This window comes from Dendrobates tinctorius, unplaced genomic scaffold (genome assembly GCF_039654945.1).
Source record: "Dendrobates tinctorius isolate UK_male_01 unplaced genomic scaffold, ASM3965494v1 ptg000120l, whole genome shotgun sequence".
NCBI lineage: Eukaryota > Metazoa > Chordata > Amphibia > Anura > Dendrobatidae > Dendrobates > Dendrobates tinctorius.
The window spans coordinates 24975867-25000624 of NW_027361788.1; the positions used below are offsets into that span (position 1 = coordinate 24975867).

General features: G+C 41.3%; 1 protein-coding gene across 1 annotated transcript in view; it reads right to left on the reverse strand.

Annotated features, from left to right (window-relative positions):
• Window positions 1–514: 514 nt before the first annotated feature.
• GPR173 (G protein-coupled receptor 173) overlaps window positions 515–24758 on the reverse strand; it is a 37376-nt gene continuing 13132 nt past the window's right edge. The window contains exon 2 of the mRNA XM_073590965.1: window positions 515–2359. Within this exon, the coding sequence (XP_073447066.1) occupies window positions 1054–2172 (1119 nt within the window). The 5' untranslated portion in view covers window positions 2173–2359 and the 3' untranslated portion in view covers window positions 515–1053. The remainder of the gene's footprint in view (window positions 2360–24758) is intronic.

Genomic DNA, 24758 nt, shown 5'->3' on the forward strand with positions numbered 1-24758 from the left:
ATGAAGATAATAATACCAAAGAATTTGTGTTTGCAATCATTTTCAGGAAGAAACTGCGTATTATCTGACAGAATTGCAGGGGTGTCAATACTTTTGGCCACAACTGTATGTCTATGATACTTGTGTTCATCTGTTGACTAACACATGGAAGGAAAAGGAGTAACAAAGGCTGCAAGCCAGTAGCCGCTGCAATGTGGTAACCATACTGTAATGGTAAATATAGCAGTTAAAAAAACTGTAAAAAGTGGAGTCGTCATAATATGTCATGGTGTAAATGCTGTTTTTCTCCTAAATCCAGTGCAGTTTTTCTTTTGTGCATGCTCATCTCTGTTCCTGAGATATGGCCTCCTCTTCAACGGGATCTAGTAAGCAGCTGACAGACGCCACATCAGCAGTGCCTCACCTACTGGTGCGGAAAGGAGAGGAGCTGAAAAAGACTCTCCTTTTTAATTATGTTTACCATATCATTTTTTTTTTTTTAAACCCATTAACTCTTTGGATAAAGTTGTATACCTGGTAATGATGTTTCCATGAGTGTGATTATTTAGTAGAAAGAAAAACAAATTCCCTTGTGTTTTTGTATCAATCAAAAGACATTAATACAAGTGATGGCATTATAACCATGTCAATAAATATGTCCATAAACAAATACATAAATTCCCGTCAGCCTCCCCTTTCCCTCCCACCAAACACACATTGCATACCCTCCATTACCACCCCTTACCCATCCTTCGCCCCTCTCCCTCTATGCACTTAGCTTGAATAAAAAAAGAGACATCCCAGAAATTCTCACGCACCCCGTCATCCCTACCCACACCCACCCGCCAAGTCCTTTCATCAATGACATCTCTATAAAAGGGACACTTCTTTGTTTTTAAAAAAGAAAGCTATGGTCTTTCAATTCGATGTTTTTGTGTTCTCCCTCTTAGCATGGTCCATCAGAATGATTCTTTCATCATCAGCATGCCGCGTTGGCCTCTTAAATCCACCCTGATCGATCTCCCGATCACTGAGGTTAATGTGAGGTTGGGAGTGCAATGGTTTCCCTTTTTTTCACATCACACAGTAAGGCTCCCTAGGTAACAAGGCTTTCGTCCTCCAGCAGGGGATGTGGAGCTGCAGACAACTTTTCAGGTCTTTATTGAGTAGGAAACACATTATAGGGTTTACCCCAGCCTGAGTGAAAGTCATCCACACCGCGGTGGACAAGTAGCGATGAGGGATGCTACAGGTTTTGACAAACACCCTCCAGTAACAGGCCACGATATAAGGTGACCAAAGCACCAAAAAGCTCAGGGTTATTCCATAAAACATCCGACCTAACCTCTTCTCACTTTTAAACTCATCCATCCCCAAGAGACGCCTGTTGGCAGTGTGGGTGTTTTGACGTATACCCAGTAAAGTTGGTGGCATTGGCCCCCTTCCAAATCCAGCAATCCAGTTTGCAGCAGCCTGCCCTGTAGCTCCTGGCCCGTGGAATGTCCAGTTTTGGCTGATGGCTGGCACCATTTGCACAGGCTTCATTTTACGATGGCGGTACTCAAAGAGAAGTAGTTTGGCATAGACAATATGAGTGGCAACGATGAGCACTGCCAGCATGAGCATAAATCCAAGGGTATCGTTGGCTTTGAAGTATCGATGCTCGAATATGCACTGGTCCTCTTCACGGATGAATTTGTAAGTGCCCACGTCAAAGACTGGTGGAAAGGCCATAGCGACTGAGAGTGTCCAGACCATGCAGATCACTGCAATGCACGTCCAAAGCGTCATTCTCTTGGAATAGAATCGGTGATGGGCAATGGCCATGTAGCGTGTAACACTGATGCAGAAAAGCATGAATGAGGCGTGAAAGCAAAAAAGGACGGCCATGAATGCCACAACCTTGCAGCTTAATAGGCTGTAGGCCCAGGCTGAACCGTTGCGGATGGAAAGTAGGACAAATGGAAAACAGGCAGATGATCTGACAGCATCGGCAAGACAGAGATCCAACAAGAAGTAGTAAGGAGCCTTGTGCAAGGAACGGTCTTTTAGTACTAGCAGTGAAACCAGTAGGTTGCCCGCCAGACTGGCACATATAATGAATCCCAGTAGCACTAGTTTGAGATGTGTAGAGATTGCTGTTGACTGGGTAAGAGAGCCAGACAGCTCCTCAGACTCACTGCCATTAGCCATGTTGGAGGCCGGCTCCAACTAGCCTTTGGTCAGCACCTCCTTCTCCTTCTGTGATGCTCCATTTCCAATAAGTGGGACTTTTTGGGTGGCCAGGCTTGATGGGTATTTAGATGGCAGGGTAGGAAAAATAAATGAAGGGGGGAAGGTGTCAAAAGGATTGTATGGGAAGACCGAAATGTGGATATGACTGTACAACGTATGGTAATTTAATGACACAATGATGGAGGAACAAAATTAGGAACGGGGGCAAGAGAGGAGAAAAGAATGGTTATTAATATATCACAACATTCAAAAACAAAGAAAAACATTGGTTAAATACATTGGTTATAAAAAATGAAGCATGAGTCCAAAATGTGTTGTATAAGTTACATCTGCAGTATTAAACACCAAGGCCTACTTATTAATGTCTGCCTAGTGAGGAGCACCAGGCCTATACACTTTGGGAGCGGTGGCCAATTATCTAACCCAATTCAATGCCGGTCTGATTTACCATTAGGGTGTATGCCTGGTTAATTATTCTTTAATGCTGCCCTAATGAGGGCGAGTGTGTTGCGCAAAGCACTGCATTACGGGAAGGCTCCTGAGCGGTCTTCCTCTTCTTACCGAAGCCTTCCTATTAGTCCAGAAGTGCTTGCAAATTTGGTTAATGTAAATTGATACATAGAGTTTGAATAATGCAAATTTGGTCCTACCATTGTTTTCTCCAAATTTTATAAATAGAAAAACTTAAAGGGGTTTTCCTGGCTTGGGACTCAAGTCTGCAGTCACTCTATGTGACTGCAAATTTGTGAATCCTCACAGCGTGCACAGTGTACACTGTCAGGACTCTCCAGTGCCAGCTCTTGGAGCGATTTGCATACCTCTGTCCAGGGTCAGCTCCAGGTTTTAGTGGGCCCTGGGTGAAATGGTCTCAATAAATATAATAGGTATAGTACAATGCCAAATATTTCACTTACTTCATACATTACATTAGTGATATCTATTGTAAATGTAACAATAGCTCCGAAACCGGTGAATCCTCGCAGCACACAGTGCGTGCTCTGGGGGAATTCAAAAGTTTTCATTTTAGACCGGACAGTATACTCCTCTATACAGTATAATGGGCACCACATAGTCCTCTATACAGTATTATGGGCACCATAGTCCTCCATACAGTATAATGGGCCCTATATATTGCTCCATACAGTATAATGGGCACCACATAGTTCTATATACAGTATAATATGCCCCTTTTAATGCTCCAGTGGTGAATCTTGAAAGCGCGTACCCTTAGAGTGACTGCAGACTTGAACCCCAAGCCTAGACAGCCCCCTTTAAAAAATAGTCACACCCTCTTTTTTTTTTTCCAGATTTGTGTTGGAGAAGTTAGTATTCGGACTTTATAAGTAAAAAATGGAGCCTAAGCTCCTTACTTTTATATGTGTCTATAAACAAAAAACTGGTATAAATACATTAGTAAATCTGAGTAATTGGCCTTAATGTGCAATTTTATTGCATACTGGGGGTGTCATCTCAAAAGACTCCACTAAGGCGGGTCCCCAGCTGCTTGCCTTCTCTCCACTCCCCCAGAGTGACAAGTCTCTCCCTATACACAAACGTTCGGAGAGAACTGTCAATTATGGAAGGGATCATGGCAGGGATCGGGCAGCACAATTCGGCTGAGGGGATGATCCCTGGATATTGAAACTTTAGTGTGTGTGGTTTTTTTTTTACTTAAGTGCATGTATTTATTTATTTTTTTTAAAGAGTGCTTGCAGTAGGTTATATTTTAAATGTTGGCCTTTTTGCTTTCTACAATCTATGGATCACAATACAGACTGCAAAGTGAGTTACCAGTGAATCAGTCAGTGAGCGTGTTCTAATGCTCTGGTTTATAATCTTTTTTATCTCCTCTCCTAGACCATTTGTTATTCTGATTTATGACTACATCAAAGGTGAACTATCAACTGTTAATAAATCAGGTTTGAATATAGTTCAGGGAACAATAAAAGGATTTATATTACCCCGCTGTCTGAACAAGCTTGCTAATTGATTCTACTGTCTGTATGTACTGTGATACATAGAGGCTGCAGAAATCAAACAAAGCTTTAATGATGGTGGTATGGGAGCACATTTATTTATTTTAATAGGGTGTTTTATGTGTCATACTAATGCTCCATTATTAGAAGAATGTACTCAGAATTTGCAGGGTCCCCTATGCAAAATAAGACTGACTAGTCTATTTGGGCATTTCTTCTCCCAGACTTGTCCTTCTAATCACTGCTTACTGGGCATGATTGACAGTCGGCATAACGGTGCCACCATGCTGGGGATTGTATTAAGAATGCCCATTACTCCCAAAGATTAGAAGACTGCAGACTTGTGAATCCTCACAGTGCGCACTGTCAGGATCCTCTGGTCCTGGGAATGCAATTTGTATACATGCGGTCACGTGCCAACTAGACGTTCGCGGCCTTACACAATACAAGTGAATTGAGCGAATATGGACATTTCTAGTCGGAATGTGGCCAGAAATATGCAAATCACAGTGACCGCCTGCTTCGGCACCGGCAACGAAGGATCCTCACAGCGCACACTGTGCGGTGCGGTGCTGTGAGGATTCACAAGTCTGCAGTCACATAGAGAGACTGCAGAGTTGCATCCCAAAGCCAGACAACCCCTTTAGGAATCTGAGCTACTACTATTTTGTGACTTCATTGAAACAATTCACGTGAATTAAACTTTTGACGGATTTCTATCTGGCTGACTGACTGGCTGGCTGGGTGAATTAAAGGAGCAGCTCCGCCGGATATTCTCACCACTTTATTTTGAGCTCCTGATAATCTGCTTTTCTTTAAATCCTTTCACCTTCTCTACAGCGCTAAACTCACAGCACTGTTACAGATGTCTGCATCTAACCAGGCTGCTCGTCGTGAAAGTTCAATTGCATTTTATTTGATGGGTGGGACATTCATAGACAAATTTCAGCATGCAATGTTTCCAAATACAGGACAGTACTGCAGACTCCGACATGCAGGAATGCAAAGGGTCGTGGGTTTATTTTGTTTGTAGGGATCCCCAAACTGTGTGACAAAATATGTATGGTGGAGCATTTCTATGGGTGCATAACTATTGTGATCATGTGCATTTTAGCCTGTATTTGCACCATCTCCATTCTATGGAGATTCCATGGATTATTAAGAAAAGAGTAGTTTTCAACATTATTCATATTACAGAAGAAAAACAGTGAACTGGTGAAAGCCTAATGGCTCGTTAAAAATTAATGAAATATATCAGTCTTCAATGGGATCTGGTTGAAAAAGGATCAGACAAAGCTGCCAGAGCACCACTGAATAGACTCCATTATGCTAATGTGAAGGTGACATTGACTTCACCTGACTATTTTATTAGTATTAGTCCAATTCAAGTTACGGTATCTCAATTCACAATTGTGAAATCTGACGTTGTGCTGTGCCGAGACGTCACAATACTTTTTCTGCGATCTGCAACAAATCCACCAAGTGTGCAGATACCGTAAAGAGGACAGGTGTGCTCCCCTGTCAGACAGTCGTATTACTTGCACGAGGATCACATTGCAGTGCAAGGGCTTGCCGGCGGCTTTCCTTTCCAAGCATAACAGTATGCATAGAAATATATACTGTCACGCTCAGGCCAGGAGATATGTGTTGTGTATATATATATATATATATATATATATATATATATAGTGAAAAACTTTTAAGCTTATATATTTGACAGAATTCAATAATGGAGTGATTGTAATTGCAGAAAGATTAACAGCCAAGAAGAAGCTCATTTTATGAGTCCAGGTCAATGTGGCATCTAGTAAAGTCCAGCACGAGAAAAGTAGCCATGAAATAACACATCTGAGTAAAGCTTAGAACAAGGATGAATGCTCATCGTCACACAATAAGAGAAAAAAGAATGGATCTACCTGTGGCAAAACATTTTTGTACGCCTGATCACAGCAACATGGATATGAAATTACTGGTATTGAAAGAAAAATATTCAGGATTGAGAGTCCTCAGTAGTTGATACCTTTTAATGGCTAACTGAAAAGATGGTAACACATTGCAAGCTTTCGAGACTACTCAGGTCTCTTCATCAGGCTAGACTAATACAAAATGGTAACCTTTCATGGTATTGAAAGGTAACTTCACATCTCAGAGAGAGAGACGAGTTTGGGAGTACAAATTTATGACGAACTTTGACACTCTCAGTGCTGGAATGAATGTGTCGCATGGATTTATGTCTTTTTACATCAATTAAGGAATTTTCTTTTAAAACCTTGCGGGGCAACACAGAACTAGACCCCAATCAGAGGACCATAAAACATCCAGACTCCTTATCTATGAACTGGTCCAATGTTTATATTTATGTTTCTCCCTCTCCCATATTGATAGTTCTGCTTCACGTCACTTGTCTTATCTATTGCATTTTTTCTAGGCTGTATTGTGCATAAATATGTGACTTCAGATTTTGTATTAGTCTAGCCTGATGAAGAGACCTGAGTAGTCTCGAAAGCTTGCAATGTGTTACCATCTTTTCAGTTAGCCATTAAAAGGTATCAACTACTGAGGACTCTCAATCCTGAATATTTTTCACATCTGAGTAGGAAGGGCAGCACCAAATCGGATTGCCTGTTTCTTATACCCTGTACACCTCTGAATCACTCCATTTCTTGCTCTCCGTTATGGCTCATTTTCTCCCGCACTTAGATTTTGAGAATTATCACATTCTTTATTGAAGAGCTGACAACTCTGGTGTAGAAAAAAATCACTTGACCTTTTCTTTTGTACAAGTCTTAAGGCGGTATTATTTTTGGAATAGTAAGGCTGTAAAAGAGGTCGAGTGCAATTCACATTCCTCTGCTATTTCGGTTTTACTATTGGATATATTTCTTTTGTGTAGAATTGTAAATTTACAATACTGTCGTCAATCTACTCATACAAATATATAATTTGTATCTGATTGGATCTTGTCTAAAAAATGTTCCATTCAGGCCACTTTCATATATCCGAGATTAATAGTCCATGTATGGAGTGTGATTTTAAGACCATCCATATATCTCCTGACCTAAACTCAAGAGCTTCAAATACGGTATGCCTATTTTGAAACTGTTGAGTTTGGGGCAGGAGACTCACGGCCAGTCTGGAAAGTCCACATCCGTGTAGCTTGGACTTGTGAAACCAACCTTAGAGTAAACCGTATTTACACACTTAATACAGTCATGGCTGAAAATGTTGACACTTGAAATTGTTCCAGAAAATGACGTATTTTTCCCAGAAAATTATTGCAATTACACATATTTTGTTATACACATGTTTATTTCCTTTGTGTGTAATGGATCAACACAAAAAAACAGAGAAAAAAAGGAAAATTGGACATAATTTTACACAAAACCCCCAAAATGGCCCAGACAAAATTGTCAATAACTGCAATCAATCAGTTCATATAACCATCAACAAGCTTCTTACACCTCTCAACTGGAATTTTGGAGCACTCTTTTGTTGCAAACTGCTCAAGGTCTCTCATTGAAGGTGCCTTCTCCCAACAGCAATTTTAAGATCTCTGCACAGGTGTTCAATGGGATATGGATCTGGACTTATTGCTGTCACTTCTGAACTCTCCAGCACTTTGTATCCATCAATTTCTGGGTGCTACTTGAAGTATGTTTTGGGTCATTGTCCTGTTGGAAGACCCATGACCTAGGACTCAAACCCAGCTTTCTAACACTGGGTACTACATTTCGACCCAAAATTCTTTGGCAATCTTCAGATTTCATGATGTATTGTACACAGTCAAGGCACCCAGTGCCAGAGACAACAAAACCACCCCAAAATATCTTTGAGCCTCCACCATATTTGACTGTAGGTACTGTGTTATTTTCTTTGTAGGCCTCATTCTGTTTTAGGTAAACAGTAGAATGTTGTGCTTTACCAAAAAGCTCTATCTTGGTCTCATCTCTCCACAAGACGCTTTCCCAGAAGGATTGTAGCTTACTGCAGTCTAGCTTTTTTATGTCTCTGTGTCAGCAGTGGGGTCCTCTTGGGTCTCCTGCCATATGTTTCATTTTATTCAAATGTCAACTGATAGTTCGCGCTGACACTGATGCACCCTGAGCCTGCAGGACAACTTGTATTTCTTTAGAACTTGATTGGAGCTGCTTATCCACCATCCAGAATATCCTGCGTTTCCACCTTTCATCAAGTTTTCTCTGCCGTCCACATCCAGGGAGAGTAGCTAAAGTACTATGGGATGTAAATTTCTTGATTATGTTGTGCACTGTGAACAAAGGAACATCAAGATCCCTGGAGATATACTTGTAACCTTGAAATTTTTGATATTTTTTAACAATTTTGGTTCTCAAGTCCTCAGACAGTTCTCTTCTTTTTCACACCAGACACAAAATGCAAAGATTGGGTTCTTCCCTTTTATCTGGTTTCAGGTGTGATTTTCATATTGCCCACACCTGTTACTTGTCACAGGTGAGTTTGAATTAGCATCACATACTTAGCACCCACAATTTTGGAAAAGTGGCAACAATTTTTCACAGCCCATGTTTGGGGTTTTGTGTGAAATTATGTCCAATTTGCCTTTTTTTCTCTGCTTTTTGTGTTGTTCCAGTACACACAAATGAAATAAACATGTGTATAACAAAACATGTAATTACAATAATTGTTTATTGAGATATATATATATTGTAGTGTGGCTAATGGTCGCATAGTCGATGGGAGGTATGTGTTGCAGAGATGGCTTGTCTCTGTGATGTAACCCAGAGTATTTTCTCTAGTGCATGAAAGCTCTAAGAGATTCGCTTGTTGCACCTGGGACCGAGTTGCAGGTAGCTGTGAGAGATTGGCGGGTCTAGCTACCCATATACCTCACCACTGCGTGTGGTTAACAGACTATATAATGGAGGCTGTTATTTGGCACTTGGTCTGTGTGTTGGGAGGGAGAAGGCCTCCTGTGTATTTGGCATCAGACCAAGCTTAAGTACTGGACACTACCCCAGCCTGTGTGCCCACAGGCCTGGTGGAGCAGAGCCCTGCTATGGACATTTTGTATTGTGCTTGCCTGATCTCAAGGCTGTTTATTTTTCCGTTTGTTCATTTGGGGTTTAGGAAGCAATAAACCCGCATGAACTTTTAAAGAAACGAGCCTCCTGTTTTCCTCCCGTCGCACCTTAGTAAGTAAAACCCCTACAATATATATATAGTAGTCAGAATTTCAAACACAAAGTACTCACTGTGAGCCCCCTCTCCTATTGCAGACTTAACTTACTTTGTAACCCTTGTTCTGAAGATTAGTAGTTGGACCCCCAGAAATCTTGTGGATATTTAAGGAGATGGACATACTGCCCACATTCCCCCTTGAAGACACACATATTGTTGTAATGTGTATTGTGATGTGTTATTAATGAAAGTGTTGTAGCTTTCCTGATAGGGAAAGTTAGAGTTAATGATTGGGACTAGCCCAGAATGGGAGTGTCTAAATTGAAGGGACAAAGATAGTTTCCTGTCAGGAAGTCAGATAGGATTCAACCTGCAGCAGATGCAGAACTATGGGGTCTGATCAGTGTGTCCCTAAAGTGAGTGGAGACGGAGGAAACGAATAGCGACATCCAGAAGCAAGAGAACGTGAAAGAAGGTGTAAGTGAATATCCGGAGACGGAATGTGAGGAAGGAAGCCTAGTTACGTAGTACCGAGCTTGCAAGTCCAGGAGATAACAAAATGGTTCAGCGCAGGGAACATGAGACGAAGAGAGTGTCCCGGGCAGTAGTTCTAATGCGTCGGCGAGCAGAGAAGCTGAATAATGGTCATAGTGTCAGGTTGAAGTACAGCACTTACTGTAGTACCATTTTTGGGGACAAAGGAAATTAGAGTGCTGGGTGATGGTGAAGACTTAGGACTAAATAAAGAAGGATAGAGAAAATGTTTATCAAGATGATCCACGTATTAAGAGAAACGTTCGTATAGTGATTCCCTGCTACCTGTTGTATATAATTCCCAACAAATTGTTCAGTAAAAGAGAATTCCTTTTAAGGTGGTTATGTCCCTCATTGAAACCTGGTCTTGGCCAATCGAAGTCACCGGCATCATACGGCCTGCAAGGGCATGATGTCACCTTAGCTGAAGTCTACACACCCCTTTAAGGAAGACAGTGGACAGTTTTTGCTCTTAATTTACTCCTTCTGCTTCAATAATAGTTTTTGTTTTTCGTAAATCCGCAATACGGTTTCAAAGATATGTCTTTTTTTAATTTAGTTCTAATTGTTATGGTCTTTTCAAGAGGGTGTGCTTCACAAGGGAATTTTGCCAAGCAGCCTGAAGACACACCCCAGAGGATCCTATAAGCGCCGCCCCTTTGATAAAAAGCACAAAGTAGCACTAAATTAAAATGCTGATATTTCTGGAACCATATGATAGATTTGAAAAGAACAAAAAACTGAATGCTCAGGGAAATAGCAGGAATAAAAGATAAGCAAAAACTGACCACTTTTGAACTGGAGGCAAGTCTTCCTTAAGGAGTTATCCTGTTGTCAAGATCAATAAAATAATAAGCCAAGAGGGGTGTGATGGTGTGATATGCTATGTGGATATCATTTTGTGTATATATCTATTAACTGATTTTCATAGTGTTTTTCTTGTTACCTTGTATGTCTATAGCCTGACTGTATCTGTCTCTTGATGACCCCCTGTAGTTCCTTAATCCCCAAGGCTCCTTTGTCTCCTCAACCTGTCTGACTACCCCTGGACATAAGGAGGGGGCTGGGGAGGACAGGAGCTGTACACAAGGAAGGGGGTGGGGAGGACAGGAGCTGGTCAAGTCAGTTCCTGTGTGGAGAGCCTCGTGTGAAGACTGCACCTCAGAGAGAAGGACCCATTTTATCCTCTAGGGCTAGAGTTTTGGAATCTCATCTCCCTGGACATTTTATCCTGTTACTGGACTGCATTCTTATTCTGGACTATTGCATCCTCAGTGTGGTGGATTGTTTATGGACCTTCTAATTTTGCCTGTAATAAAGGTCTTGGGATTGTTCACACTTCCCTCTCTCTGTTGATTGTGAGGTATCAGAGAAGGACCCCGTGACAAGGGGAAATTGTCATAAAATAATAAAACAGCGTTACTCACAGGTTAAATCTTCTGGTTTGCCCCGTCTTTGTAAACCTGGCTGCAGCGATGATGTCCTGTCTACAAACTTGACCACTGTAGCCGATCACTGATTTTAGCAGTGTGAACACTGAGGACAATGATTGGCTGCGGAAGTCATGTGGGTTGATGTCTTGTCATTGCTTCTGAACAGTAAACAAAGATGGGCAGGGAGCACCATCGTTCGTCCAGCAGCTACATAAAATATATGGGTGACTCAACACCCATACAATCTCATGAATGTTAGAAGAATTGTTTTGTATCAATAGGCTACAAAATCCAATCCAAAGGATGTGATCACTATCGAACGCAAATAATAATTCCTCCACGGATTACAATTAATTGTACTGTACAATTGGTGATAGGGAGAAAAATCCTGTTACGAATAATAGGATTTATTTGGGGACAATTGGAACAATTTTTTCTATCAATACATTAGTAAAATATACATGTGTGGAATTGGTCAAAGCTCCCAAAAATTGTTAAAGCGCACATCTGATAGAGGCCAAAATCGGAGTCACTAATAAGCCCAGGTTTACCGAGCCTATGAAAGCCTAACTGGCTTTGCCTTCCTCATTATGTAATTATTTCTCCTGCTGGCTGTAAGTGGATTAAAAGAGCGTGCTATTGTCTCCTCTGAAATCCATGTGCATTGCTTTTATGTATACTGTATGCCTGCTGCATGTGATTTCTTCCAGAATAAATAGGTATTCACCTGCAATCTTGGCTGGGGCGAGAATTACATATTTAGAACGCGGCTTAGCGGAAAGATACTATTGTACCAAGATGGGAAGTCACAGCTATGGCTTTTCTTCTCTATTGTGTGATCTCCTGCTTATTAAATTACACGTCAGCTCAGTGTCTTGGGGTCCTATATAGTGACAGGCTGGCCATACACATTAGGGACCTGTCAGTCAAAGTCATATTCGGTCGTTCCCAATTGCTCGGATCCCTCAGTGCACGTGCATCTGTTTCTTATGGGCAATCGGGTGTAAGTGGCAGATAGACCCCCTTTGGCAGAGTCTTATTGCTCAACTAACGGTTGTCTCATCTTGTTAAATGGGTAAAATTGCAAAGTATTTTTAAAAACAAGCAACTTTGCAATTTACTTCTATTAAAAATCTTTAGGACAGAGAGGATTTTTTATTCTGTAGTTTACTGCTCGATGCGTAGGTCTCCTGGGCAAGGAGCGCAGTGCTTGCAAGCGCTTAGCTTTCGAGTTTGTAAGCGCTGCTCTGAAGCTGAATTCAATCCCCCCCGAGCTCAGCTGATGCTGTAGAGATAAAGCTGCCTTACATAGCAACGTCGGAGAACGCACAGTTCGCGTCAATGGTGCAACCATGAAGCCGACCAGAACGGTCAATATTCAGGTGTGCATCGCGGAAAGACAGGAGGCATGGGAATGATGTGTCCAGAAGAATCACGAGAAAACTCATGTAGAATCTGATCAACCAACCCTTCTCCACCCTGACATCTGCCGTCGGGAGATAGTCAGGACTCCATACACATGATGGTCGTCTAGTCCTGCTGAAATGGATGGGTTCGTCCAAAGTTAAAGATAATCTGTTGAGCTTGAAAAGAAGAATTATAGAGCAGTAAGAGCTGAGCAGAAAGATACATATGGATGCATAGGAAAATATTTGTTGGAACCAGTATTTTATTAATTGATATCTCTTCTCACTTTATACTAAGGAGTCCAGTGGGCGGTCCTAATCAGTGATTGACAGCTTTCTTGTGTAGGTGCAGATACACAAATAGCTGTCAATCAGTGATTAGAACCACCCACTGGACTCCTTAGCATAAAGTGAGAAGTATATCAATGAATATAATACAAGTTATGCTAAAAATTTCCCCATCATATGCATAAGGTATGTCAGTTATAAATAGGAAGAATGTATCCCAGCTGTAAATTATACGCTTCAATGGTACTGTTTACTGCTGGACCTTTGGTGACCATTACTGTGTCAGAACCACTGGTCCAGTCTGACCCTTCAAGGAAGTGACATACGGGCCAAAAAATTGCATTGCATCTTCTCCAGTACATAATGTTGGGACATATGGACACCATAGAGAACGTCTCCTGCACAAGCCTCTCTTACTAGTCCTCAGAAGGAAGCTGCCTATGTTACATACTCAATCACTCATTTGAATGGGCGGCATATCCAGCTTTAAACCTGTAACCTCGGAAAACATTATTTACCTGCAGATATGGGGCTAATCTGCAGGTAAATAACTTTACAATGCTGCCTGACTGCTACTGAATGTGCAGCAACAGGTAGAAACTGAACTGTTTTCCTCCCTTGAGCCACAGCTTTTCAGTCATGGGGGCAGCTGTCAGCACGCCCTGGCACTTTGAATGACAGCTCCCTCTGCACAGATGTGCTGCAGATCCAGCTGGAAGGCAGCAGCTACTGGTATCTTAGATAGATAGATGGATGGATGGATGGATAGATAGTTACGAAGATAGATAGATAGATAGATAGATAGATAGATAGATAGATAGATAGATAGTGGTGCTTGACAAAGACCTGCTGTGAGGTCGAAACGTTGTACCACTTGATGCTGGATTAATGTCCACAATTTTTCCTTGCACTGGAGTGCTGCCTGATTTTTTCTCCATTTATATTTTGCTCGGACAACCGGATTATTCAGGAAGTATTGCACCCAAAATCTGCTCAAGTTTGTGCTGCTGTCTGTTTTTTCTATTTAGATAGATAGATCGTTAGATAGACAGAAAGATAATAGATAGCTAATAGATAGATAGATATGGGATAGATAATATATACAGTAGATATGATATAGATAGATAGATAAATATGGATAGATAGATAATATATATATAGATAATAGACAGATATGTGATAGATAGATAGATCTATAGATAGATATATAGATAGATATGGATAGATATGAGATAGATAGATAGATCTATAGATAGATATGGGATAGATAGATATGAGATAGATAGATAGATATGGGATAGATAGATAGATATGAGATAGATATATAGATAGATATGAGATAGATAGATAGATATGGATAGATAGATATGAGATAGATAGATAGATAATAGATAGATAGATATGGGATAGATAGATAGATAATAGATAGATAGATATGGGATAGATAGATAATAGATAGATAGATAATAGATAGATAGATAGATAGATAATGCTATAAAATTACACCATGAAAACCTAGTTTTATGCATATTTCTTATTCTAGTATCCAGTCAGACATTTCCTTTCCAATGTCTTATTTGTGCAATATTGATCGCGGCTCGTTGTTGATTGCTTGCTCGAGTTATTGCACCTTTGTATTTTCTATGTATAAAAATCTGTGAAGTGCGTGTTTTATTCCGTAGCATCATTAGTGATGATGATACATTTTTTTGTTGACCTCATCACTATAGTTATTTTATTTGGTGCCAAAACTCTTTAACTCATAGAAATATTTTTTATTACTTTAGCGCTAAAAATTAATTTAATTGATGATCGTAGCATTAATTTACAGTCATGATAAAGTATGTTTTGTCCGGTACAGGGGACTAGTTCTCTCATAGATCAAATAGATTAAAGGGGTTGTCCACCTTTGGGGACAAATGTTTTAATTTTTTTTTACTTATATGCATATATTTTGGGGTAAAAAATCATTTTTGCAATTAGGTTTCATTAAAACATTTGCACTGTTTGGTTTTTAAAGTCTTTGTGTCTCAGCACATTCAACTTTCATGTGGTCATAAATCAGCTGCGAAGATATCAGAAAAGACAGGTAAAAGAATTATAAACTCCCCATCTGACCGACATAGCGGGGCTGACTGATGGATTCTTAGTTAACTCATTCTGCAGCCAGCAATAGACAGTGCAACACAGAGGATAGAGTGTTTATGGAAACCCCGTTTTTGCCAATGGCCATGCCATTGTATTGTCTTTGTAAATTCAGGACAGTTCAGGAAAAAACGATAGATATGAGTGAACTTGAGCGGCAAGCACAGCGACATAGGCGTTACATCGCAAAGTTGCGAGGGCGGTGCTGGAGATACCACATTAGGAAGGTATTGGTGCCAACATGCAGGCAGTTAGTCAGTGGATGGAGGCCATGAGTCCACTTTGGTATTTTCGAGTGTCCACTGAGGGTCCTCCATTGATGCTGTCAGGAAACAGAGAGGGTCCGGACTACTATACAGCAGAAGCATGATGAATGAAAGCAGAAATGAAAAGGATGCTTGTAAAAATTCTCAGAGCTGAGGCAGACCAAAAAAGGATGCAACCAAATTGTTTTATAGAGTGGACAACAAGTATCAGAGTGCTGCCATATTGAAGCCCTGTGGATCCCTGACATAAGTGAACCACAGGCCCATATGTCAGATACCACAACTGCCTTACTCCCACGTGGTGCAAGAGCTAAGGCCAAAGACTATTTGGCCTATTTGTTAACTATTTTTTTTATCTATGGGGTGTAGCACATAGGGTGATTATGCAAAGCAGCTTAAAGACACGCCCCAGAGGATCCTGTGAGCCACGCCTCATAAGGCCAAGTCAATCTGTCATTGGCTACAGCAGAACAAAGTGAAGGCTCTGGAATGGGCTTCTCAGTCTCCTGACCTCAATATCATTGAGCCACTCTGGGGAGATCTCAAGCACGCAGTTCATGCTAGACAGCCCAGGAATTTACAGGAACTGGAGGCTTTTTTGCCAAGAAGAGTGAGCAGCTTTACCATCTGAGAAAATAAAGAACCTCATCCACAACTGCCACAAAAGACTTCAAGTTGTCATTGATGTTAGAAGGGGCAATACACGTATTAAGAAATGGGGTATGTAAACTTTTGATCAGGGTCATTTGGATGTTTTGGGTTGTCATTATGATTTAAAAAGAGAAAACACAGTAGTTTGACAATAAATGGCTTCACCCAACGACTAACCATGAGTGGAGAAAAAGTTTTGGTATTATCATTCATACGCTCTGAAAAAAGACAAAGAAAGCAATAATTCTGTCGGGGTATGTAAACTTTTGAGCACAACTGTAAAATAACACTAAATAAAAAGGCCCATATGTCTGAAACCTTACGGTGGATTTAAATACAACAAAAAGCAGAGTACTCAAGAGAAAAGCAGGAATAAAATAAGAGCAAAACCTGGCTACAATTGACCTGGTGACAAGTTCTCTTTGGCAGCTTTTTTCCCCAGGGTTTAATAAAGCCTGATCTCCTGATTGTTCATGGTAAAACTATACAAATATTTTATTTCATTTATTGGCGTTATTAGGGCTCCAATGTGATAACATTGCAGAAAAACTTAGATTTTACTCCTTCAGTTCATGGTACTGTAATCTTGCTTTTAAAAAAGGGTGAAAGTTTTAAAGGGGTGTGTTGCTATCGTTTATTTATTAGAGGCATTCCTCTGTTCGGGACCCTCATCTCTTGGCCACACTTGAGACCAGTTATGAAGGTTTCTCTCGCTCCGGAGGAGCCGTTCTGTCCTGCATTGCACAGACAACCCAATGATTTGAATGGACATTGTGTAATGCTTCATCTCCCCTGCAGGGGTGCTACAGGAAAACTGAGCAACCACTGTAATGCTTTAACATATTACCATTGATTGCTGGAGATCAGAACGGGGGCACATTTTCTGATCAGTTTATTGTCATAGGACCCTACTAAGAATTAGGTCCAAGGGTTTTTTTTTCCAAGGTCCTTGACGCATTTTTGATTTATGTGTCAGTTTTTACATTCTTTGTTGTATCCATTTTTCTCATAAAATTTTTTTTAAGCTTTTCCTACTTACTAAACAATGAAATACAGATAACAATCGACAATGACACTCATCTGCCTTCAGTTGGATTTTTCATGAGGTCTTCGTCTTGCACTGGCAAAGTTTGATCCGCAACTCGGATATAAGTAGGATGTGTCTCCGTTTTCATTTTTTTGTTTTATTTGCTAACATATAGGTCCACAAGAAGGAAGGAGACTTGATTGTAATGAGTTAATGATCTATCTGTAAAAATAACATCTCTAGCACACCTGACAAAAAAAGCTGAAGCATGAAAGGACCCTTAAAGGGATTGTCTATTTTTCTTTTACTTAAATGAATGCATTTGGGGCTAAAAATCATTTTTACAATTCGGTTTCATTAAAAATTTTGCACCGTTTGGCTTTTTGCTTCTCTGCACATTCAACTTTGATGGTCATAAATAAGCTGGGAGCGGCCAGAGCACAGTGCTACTCAGGGGCTATAGAAGACAAACATGCAACATTTTTGATGAAACCCAATTGCAAAAATTATTTTTAGCACCAAAAACTTGCATCCAAGTAAAAAAAAAATGTCCCCATGTAACGACGGTGGGTATCGACCCACTGCATCACTGGTCAGGTTTACCTTGGAGGGGCATAACTAAGTGACTACCTGGTCTTCACTAGAGCCTTTGATGGTGAGGATAGGCTTGGACTGTTAGGGTAGTTGCCAGGTGTCACTCCATGGCAGTCCTGCAGCAACTGACCAACATGTCAGAGGCATAAATGTGAAGACAAAGACTTGGTCAGACAGTCCGAGGATGGGGTGAGCAGCACAGGTTCAAAATAGGAAGCCGGGTTCAAGAGCAGAGAGATCAAATCAAACAAATAAATAAACCGGCTCGGTAACAGGAGAGTCAGAACAGTAATGCACCAACTCAGTGAACTAAAAAGGAACTGCAACTAGAACCTAAGCTCAGGTAAGGTGTGGAAGGTGGAGCTGCCTAATACAGTATATCCGCTGGTGGTAGGGGATAGGCCAAGGAAGCAAAACTCTTTAGAGCACAGTGGTTTTAAATTCCTGCAGAGTCTGGCCATGCCTCACTATAACCGGGTGGAGACTCTCCAGCAACAGGTGGATGTAGCAGTACTAGAAGTGTTGTTCGAGGCAGCTCAGAGAGATGGTCTGACACTGGGAGGAGCAGAGTAGTGTGTGCAGTGAGTAGGACATGGCGGCTTAGAACCTGTGCAAATCACCAGCATGACACCCCAAGGTGGACAACATCCTTTAAGGATAGTGATGACTTCAGATCCAATGATATATTGGAGTTGTTTTCTGGAAAATATTCTGGAATATACAAATTTCGTAAATATCAGTTGGCCAAGAAGGAGGGAATATTAGTATATAAGTAATTAATAAGTTTACACCTTCTTTTTGCTAATTAGTAAGCTCTCACTTATCACTTTGCTTGGTCTTGCCTAGATTAATTATCAAGTTTTAGATATCAGGGTGTTTCTGAAGGAAAATGTTCTTACAGTCTGATTATGGAGGTCGAACACGGTGTGATGTGTGGGAAGTGAGTATGGCTAACCTATTTTTTCTGTTCTGAATAGCAGTTATTATGTATGACATACAGTAGGTATAAGTCAGATCTCCCCAACCATGGTGAAAAGCTGAATATGGAACCAGAACATTATGTCTAATTTATTCATCTACATGATAAATCCCCTTTCTATGGTGGCCCTTTTATTCTAATTCATCTTTATCTTCCAGGTTCCTGAAACTTAAAGGGTTAATCCCCATCTTCATAAATGGGTATTGTCGGATAGAGCTTGTTAACGCTTTTTTCTTTTGTTTACAGCTTGTTGCCTTGGAGACCGACCACCGCTGCTAGACAGCAAAACACGCACAGCGCTTACAAGCTCTTTTCTATTGAGCTTTAAAGCACCGTTTTGAAACTAGTCAGGATCGCTGGAGTGCGCTGTTAGCTCCCAATCCCAGCAGTGCTTACTTTCTAGACAGCGGTGGTGGTCGGTCTCCTAAGGCCTGTTTCACACTTCCGTTTCTTTCATCAGTCAAAATCTGCTGTTTTGCAAAAAAACGGATCTGCCATTTTTTTGGCGGATCCGTTTTTTTCTCATTGACTTGCATTAGCAGCGGATTTTGATGGAGTGTCATCCGTTGGATCCGTTTTTTGATGGATCCGCCAAAATTTTGGCGTCTGCTTACTTGAGTGGACAGACAATGAAACGTTTTTTGCCTCTCTCTCTCTCTCTGCTGTTCCTTTAAATTTCCAACTTCAGCGGATCTGTCAAAACAACGGTCCGGTGGCATACGTTGTGTCACAACGGAAACGGATCCGTCTTTTGCATTTTTTTCACGGACTGCAACTGACCAAAAAAACGGAAGTGTGAAAGAGGCCTAAGCAACAAGCTGTGAACAAAAGAACATTTTTAATATCTCAAGAACAGCTGCAAATTTTAATAAGAATTAAATTGCTTGATTTTACAAGGACTATCTTAAAATATCCATTTGTGAATATGAAAATAACTCTTTAAGGTCCCCATACATAATATAAGTTGGCCGAACTTTCTGATTGCGTAACCCAGCATCCATTAATAATAGCGGGGGACCAGAGCTGATGATTGAGCAGGTCTCAACAGCACACGTGGCTTGAATGGGAACCCCGGGGAGAAAGCGCCAGGGACTGGTTGGGTCACTATTAGTTGGTGGGAAATTGTATAGGACTTTTCTTTCCAGGCAATCTATGTTTTAGTAAAGAGGCAAAAGGGTCATATAAAGGGGCTGGAGGAGGGAAATAAACACTTGATCCTTTTTTTTTGTGATGATGGTTGGAGGAGGGGAGAGTTGGAGCCATAATGCAACTCATTAGGAAATTACATGTCAATTTCATTCTATTTTTGAGAGAAAGTGCAGTACAGAGAGGATTGGTCATAGAGAAATACAACTCTGACCACTCTGTAGAAGAGGACCTTTCAACTAGGTCGAATTGGGCCAATTTTTGCTCTTATTATTGCCCTGAGTATTCCGTTATTTTCTTTATTCAAAATCCGCCAGAGATACGGGCCTTTTTATTTAGTGTTAATTTTTATGTTCTTTACCAAAAAGGCGTGCCTGACAGGATCCTCGGGGGCGTGTCTTTAGGCTGCTCGGTACAATTACCTTTTTAGCACTGCTCCCTTGATAAAGACCATAAAAACTAACACTAAATAATAAGGCCAATATCTTTGGAACTGTATGGCAGATTTTAAAAAAGAAAAAAGGACAATATTCATGGGAACAGCGGGAATATAATAAAAGCAAAAACTGACAACATTCGACCTGTCAGCATGTCCTCATTAGGGTAGTTGATCCATTATGCACACAAGCCCAAACCAAAGAAAAGAGAAGTAAAAGACTTGGTAAAATCTAGACATCCCAGCCACTGATTTCTGGTCAGTATTAATTTGTATAGGAGTCTTCTCTTCCATCCTCCCAGTGGATGGCCATGGAACAAGGAGGTGGAATAAGATTCTGCAGGTGAACAACTGGCTACGTCGATGGTGCCGTCAGCAACGATTTGGATTTCTGGATCACGGAGTGGATTACCTTTACGATGGACTACTTGCTAGAGATGGGGTGCACCTTACGAAGACTGGAAAACATGTATTTGGAAGTCGCCTTGCTACACTTGTAAGGAGAGCTTTAAACTAGAACATCATGGGAAGGGAAGCAAAAGACCAGAAAAAGCCATACACCTGACAAATGCTATTGAGAACTCTGCTATTAGAAGTGGAAAGGAAGAACAAAGACAAAAGAATCTAATTAATAAAAATATTGGAGAAAGAGAAACCAATCACAAACTAAAATGTTTCTATACTAATGCACAAAGCATGGGCAACAAACAAGGAGAATTGGAACTACTAACACAGGAAAAGAAGTATGATGTCATTGGAATCACTGAAACTTGGTGGGACAATACACATGATTGGAATACAAGACTAGAAGGATACAACTTATTTGCAAGAAACAGACTTGATAAACGAGGAGGAGGTGTTGCATTGTATGTTAGAAACGCGTATATCTGCACAGAGATTGAAGCTTCAGAGACTGGGAGTTCTGTGGAAACTGTTTGGGTAAGAATACAAGGACAGAACAATGGAAAGGACACCATTGTAGGCATTTACTACAGGCCGCCTGTGCAAGCTGAAGATATTGATGAACTCTTTATGCATCAAATGGCCAAGTTCTCCAAAAAATATGACATAGTTGTCATGGGAGATTTCAACTATCCAGACATTTGTTGGGAAACTCTCTCAGGCAAAACTAACAGGTCAAGGAAATTCGTATCCTCTCTTGCTGACAACTTTATCTTCCAAAAGGTAGGGGAGAAAACAAGGGGAACTGCTACCTTGGATCTAATCCTTATAAACAGGGAGGAAATGGTTGAGGAGGTAAAAGTGGCTGGGACCCTAGGAGGTAGCGACCATGCTATTTTAGAATTTTGGATAGCTAGAGGAGGAAGACCTGTGAAGACTCAGACGTCAAGGTTAGATTTCAAAAAGGCAGATTTTAACCCCTTCCTGACATCCGACGTACTATCCCGTCCACGGTACCCGGGCCCGTATGACCGTGGACGGGATAGTACGTCTACCGCGATCAGCGGTGCCCACCTGGTGAGCGCCGCTGATCGCGGCCGGGTGTCAGCTGATTATCACAGCTGACACCCGGCACTATGTGTCAGGGGCGGTCACGGACCGCCCCCGACACGTTATCCCCTTGCACACCGCGATCAAACATGATCGCGGTGTACCGGGAGTTAATGGGAAGCATCGGCAGGGAGGGGGCTCCCTCCGTGCTTCCCTGAGCCCCCCACGGCAGCGCAATGTGCAGCGCTGCTGCGGGGGGCTCCTATCCTCCAGGCCCCCGAATCCAAGATGGCGACGGGGGCCTTCGGGGACCTGAGGAAGCTGGCTTCCTCAGTGCCTGCAAAGCGCAGGCAAGAGGAAGTCTGCTTCAATGCCTGTGACAGATTGCTGATCTGTCACAGTGATCTGTGATGTGACAGATCAGCGATCTGTCACAGGACAGTGATGTCCCACCTGGGACTATGTAATAAAGTAAAAAAAAATTAAAAAAAAATGTAAAAATAAATTAAAAAAAATCGCCAAATAAATTAGTAAAAAAAAAAAAAAATATTCCCCAATAAATTCATTTTTTGAAAATAATAAAAAAAAACAATAAAAGTACACATATTAGGTATCGCCGCGTCCGTAATGACCCGCCCTATAAAACTGTCCCATTAGTTAACCCTTTTAGCGAACCCCTTAAAAAATAAAAATAAAAAACGAAGCAAAAAATAATGATTTATTATCATACCGCCAAACAAAAAGTGTAATAACACGCAATCAAAAAGACGCATATAAATATCCATGGTACCGCTGAAAACGTCATCTTGTCCTGCAAAAAACGAACCGCCACACAGCATCATCAGCGAAAAAATAAAAAAGTTGTAGCTCACAGAATAAAGCGATGCAAAAATAATTATTTTTTATATAAAATAGTTTTCATTGCATAAAACCGACAAAAACATAAAAAAACGACCTAAATGAGGTATCGCTGTAACCGTACTGACCCGAAGAATAAAACCGCTTTATCAATTTTACCGCACGCGGAACGGTGTAAACGCACCCCCCCAAAAGAAATTCATGAAACGCTGGTTTTTGTTCATTCTGCGTCCCAAAAATAGGAATAAAAAGCGATCAAAAAATGTCACGTACCCGAAAATGGTACCAATAAAAACGTCAACTCGTCCCGCAAAAAATAAGACCTCACATGACTCAGTGGGTCAAAATACGGAAAAATTATAGCTCTCAAAATGTGGTGATGCAAAAACTATTTTACAATAAAAAGCGTCTTTTAGCGTGTGACAGCTGCCAAAAATAAAAACCGCCATAAATAGTAAATCAAACCCCCCGTTATCACCCCCTTAGTTAGGGAAAAATAATAAAACTAAAAAAAAAGTATTTATCTCCATTTTCCCGTTAGGGTAAGGCTGTGTGCACACGCTGCGGATTAGGTGCGGATTCATCCGCGCGGATTTTGTAAAATCCGCAGGTGAAACCGCAGGTCAAAAGACCTGCGGTTTTACCTGCAGATTGCTCTGCGGTTTTGTCCTGCGGTTTTTCATCTCCTCAATAGAGGAGATGGCAAACCGCAGGAGAATCCGCAGAAAGAATTGACATGTCAATTCTTTCTGCGGATTGAAAACCGCAGATAATCCGCGCGGAAAATTCCGCACCGTCTGCACTGCGGTTTTTGATTCCCATAGGGAATCATGGTACTGGGGTCCGCAGCAGCCAAAACCGCTGCGGAACCGCAGCAAAATCCGCAGCGTGTGCACACAGCCTTAGGGTTAGGGCTAGGGTTAGGGCTAGGGTTAGGGCTAGGGTTAGGGTTAGGGCTAGGGTTAGGGCTAGGGTTAGGGCTAGGGCTAGGGCTCAGATTAGGGTTAGGGGTGTGTTGGGGTTAGGGTTGGAGTTATAATTGGGGGTTTCCACTGTTTGGGCACATCAGGGGCTCTCCAAATGCAACATGGCGTCTGATCTCAATTCCAGCCTATTCTGAGTTGAAAAAGTCAAATGGTGCTCCTTCCCTTCCAAGCTCTGCCATGCGCCCAAACAGTGTTTTACCCCCATATGTAGGGTATCAGCCTACTCAGGACAAATTGCAAAACAATTTTTGGGGTCCAATTTCTCCTGTTACCCTTAGGAAAATAAAAAATTGGGGGCAAAAATATCATTTTTGTGGAAAAAAATGATTTTTTTATTTTCACGTCCGAGTGTTATAAACTTCTGTGAAGCACTTGGGGGTTCAAAGTGCTCACCACACATCTAGATAAGTTCCGTGGGGGGTCTAGTGTCCAAAATGGGGTCACTTGTGGGGAGTTTCAATAGTTTAGGTACATCAGGGGCTCTCCAAATGCACATGACACCCGCAGACCATTCCATCAAAGTCTGCATTCCAAAACGTCACTGTTTCCCTTCCGAGCCCGAGCCCCGACGTGTGTCCATACAGTAGTTTTCTCCCACATATGGGGTGTCAGCGTACTCAGGCCAAATTGGACAACAACTTTTGGGGTCCAATTTCTCCTGTTACCCTTGGGAAAATGAAAAAATTGGGGACTAATTGATCATGTTTCTGGAAAAAATACGATTTTTTTATTTTCATGCCCTGGCATTATAAACTTCTGTGAAGCCCTTGGGGGTTCAAAGTGCTCACCTCACATCTAGATAAGTTCCTTAGTGGGTCTAGTTTTCAAAATGGGGTCATTTGTGGGGGGTTTCCACTGTTTAGGTACATTAGGGGCTCTCCAAAGGCAACATGACACCCGCAGACCATTCCATCAAAGTCTGCATACCAAAACGTCACTACTTCCCTTCCGAGCCCCGACGTGTGCCCATACAGTAGTTTTCACCCACATATGGGGTATCAGCATACTCAGGACAAATTGGACAACAACTTTTGGGGTCCAATTTCTCCTGGTACCCTTGGGAAAATAAAAAAATGGTGACTAAAAGATCATGTTTGTGGAAAAAATACGAATTTTTTATTTTCACGCCCGGGCGTTATAAACTTCTGTGAAGCACTGGGGGGGGTTCAAAGTGCTCACCACACATCTAGGTAAGTTCCTTGGGGGGTCT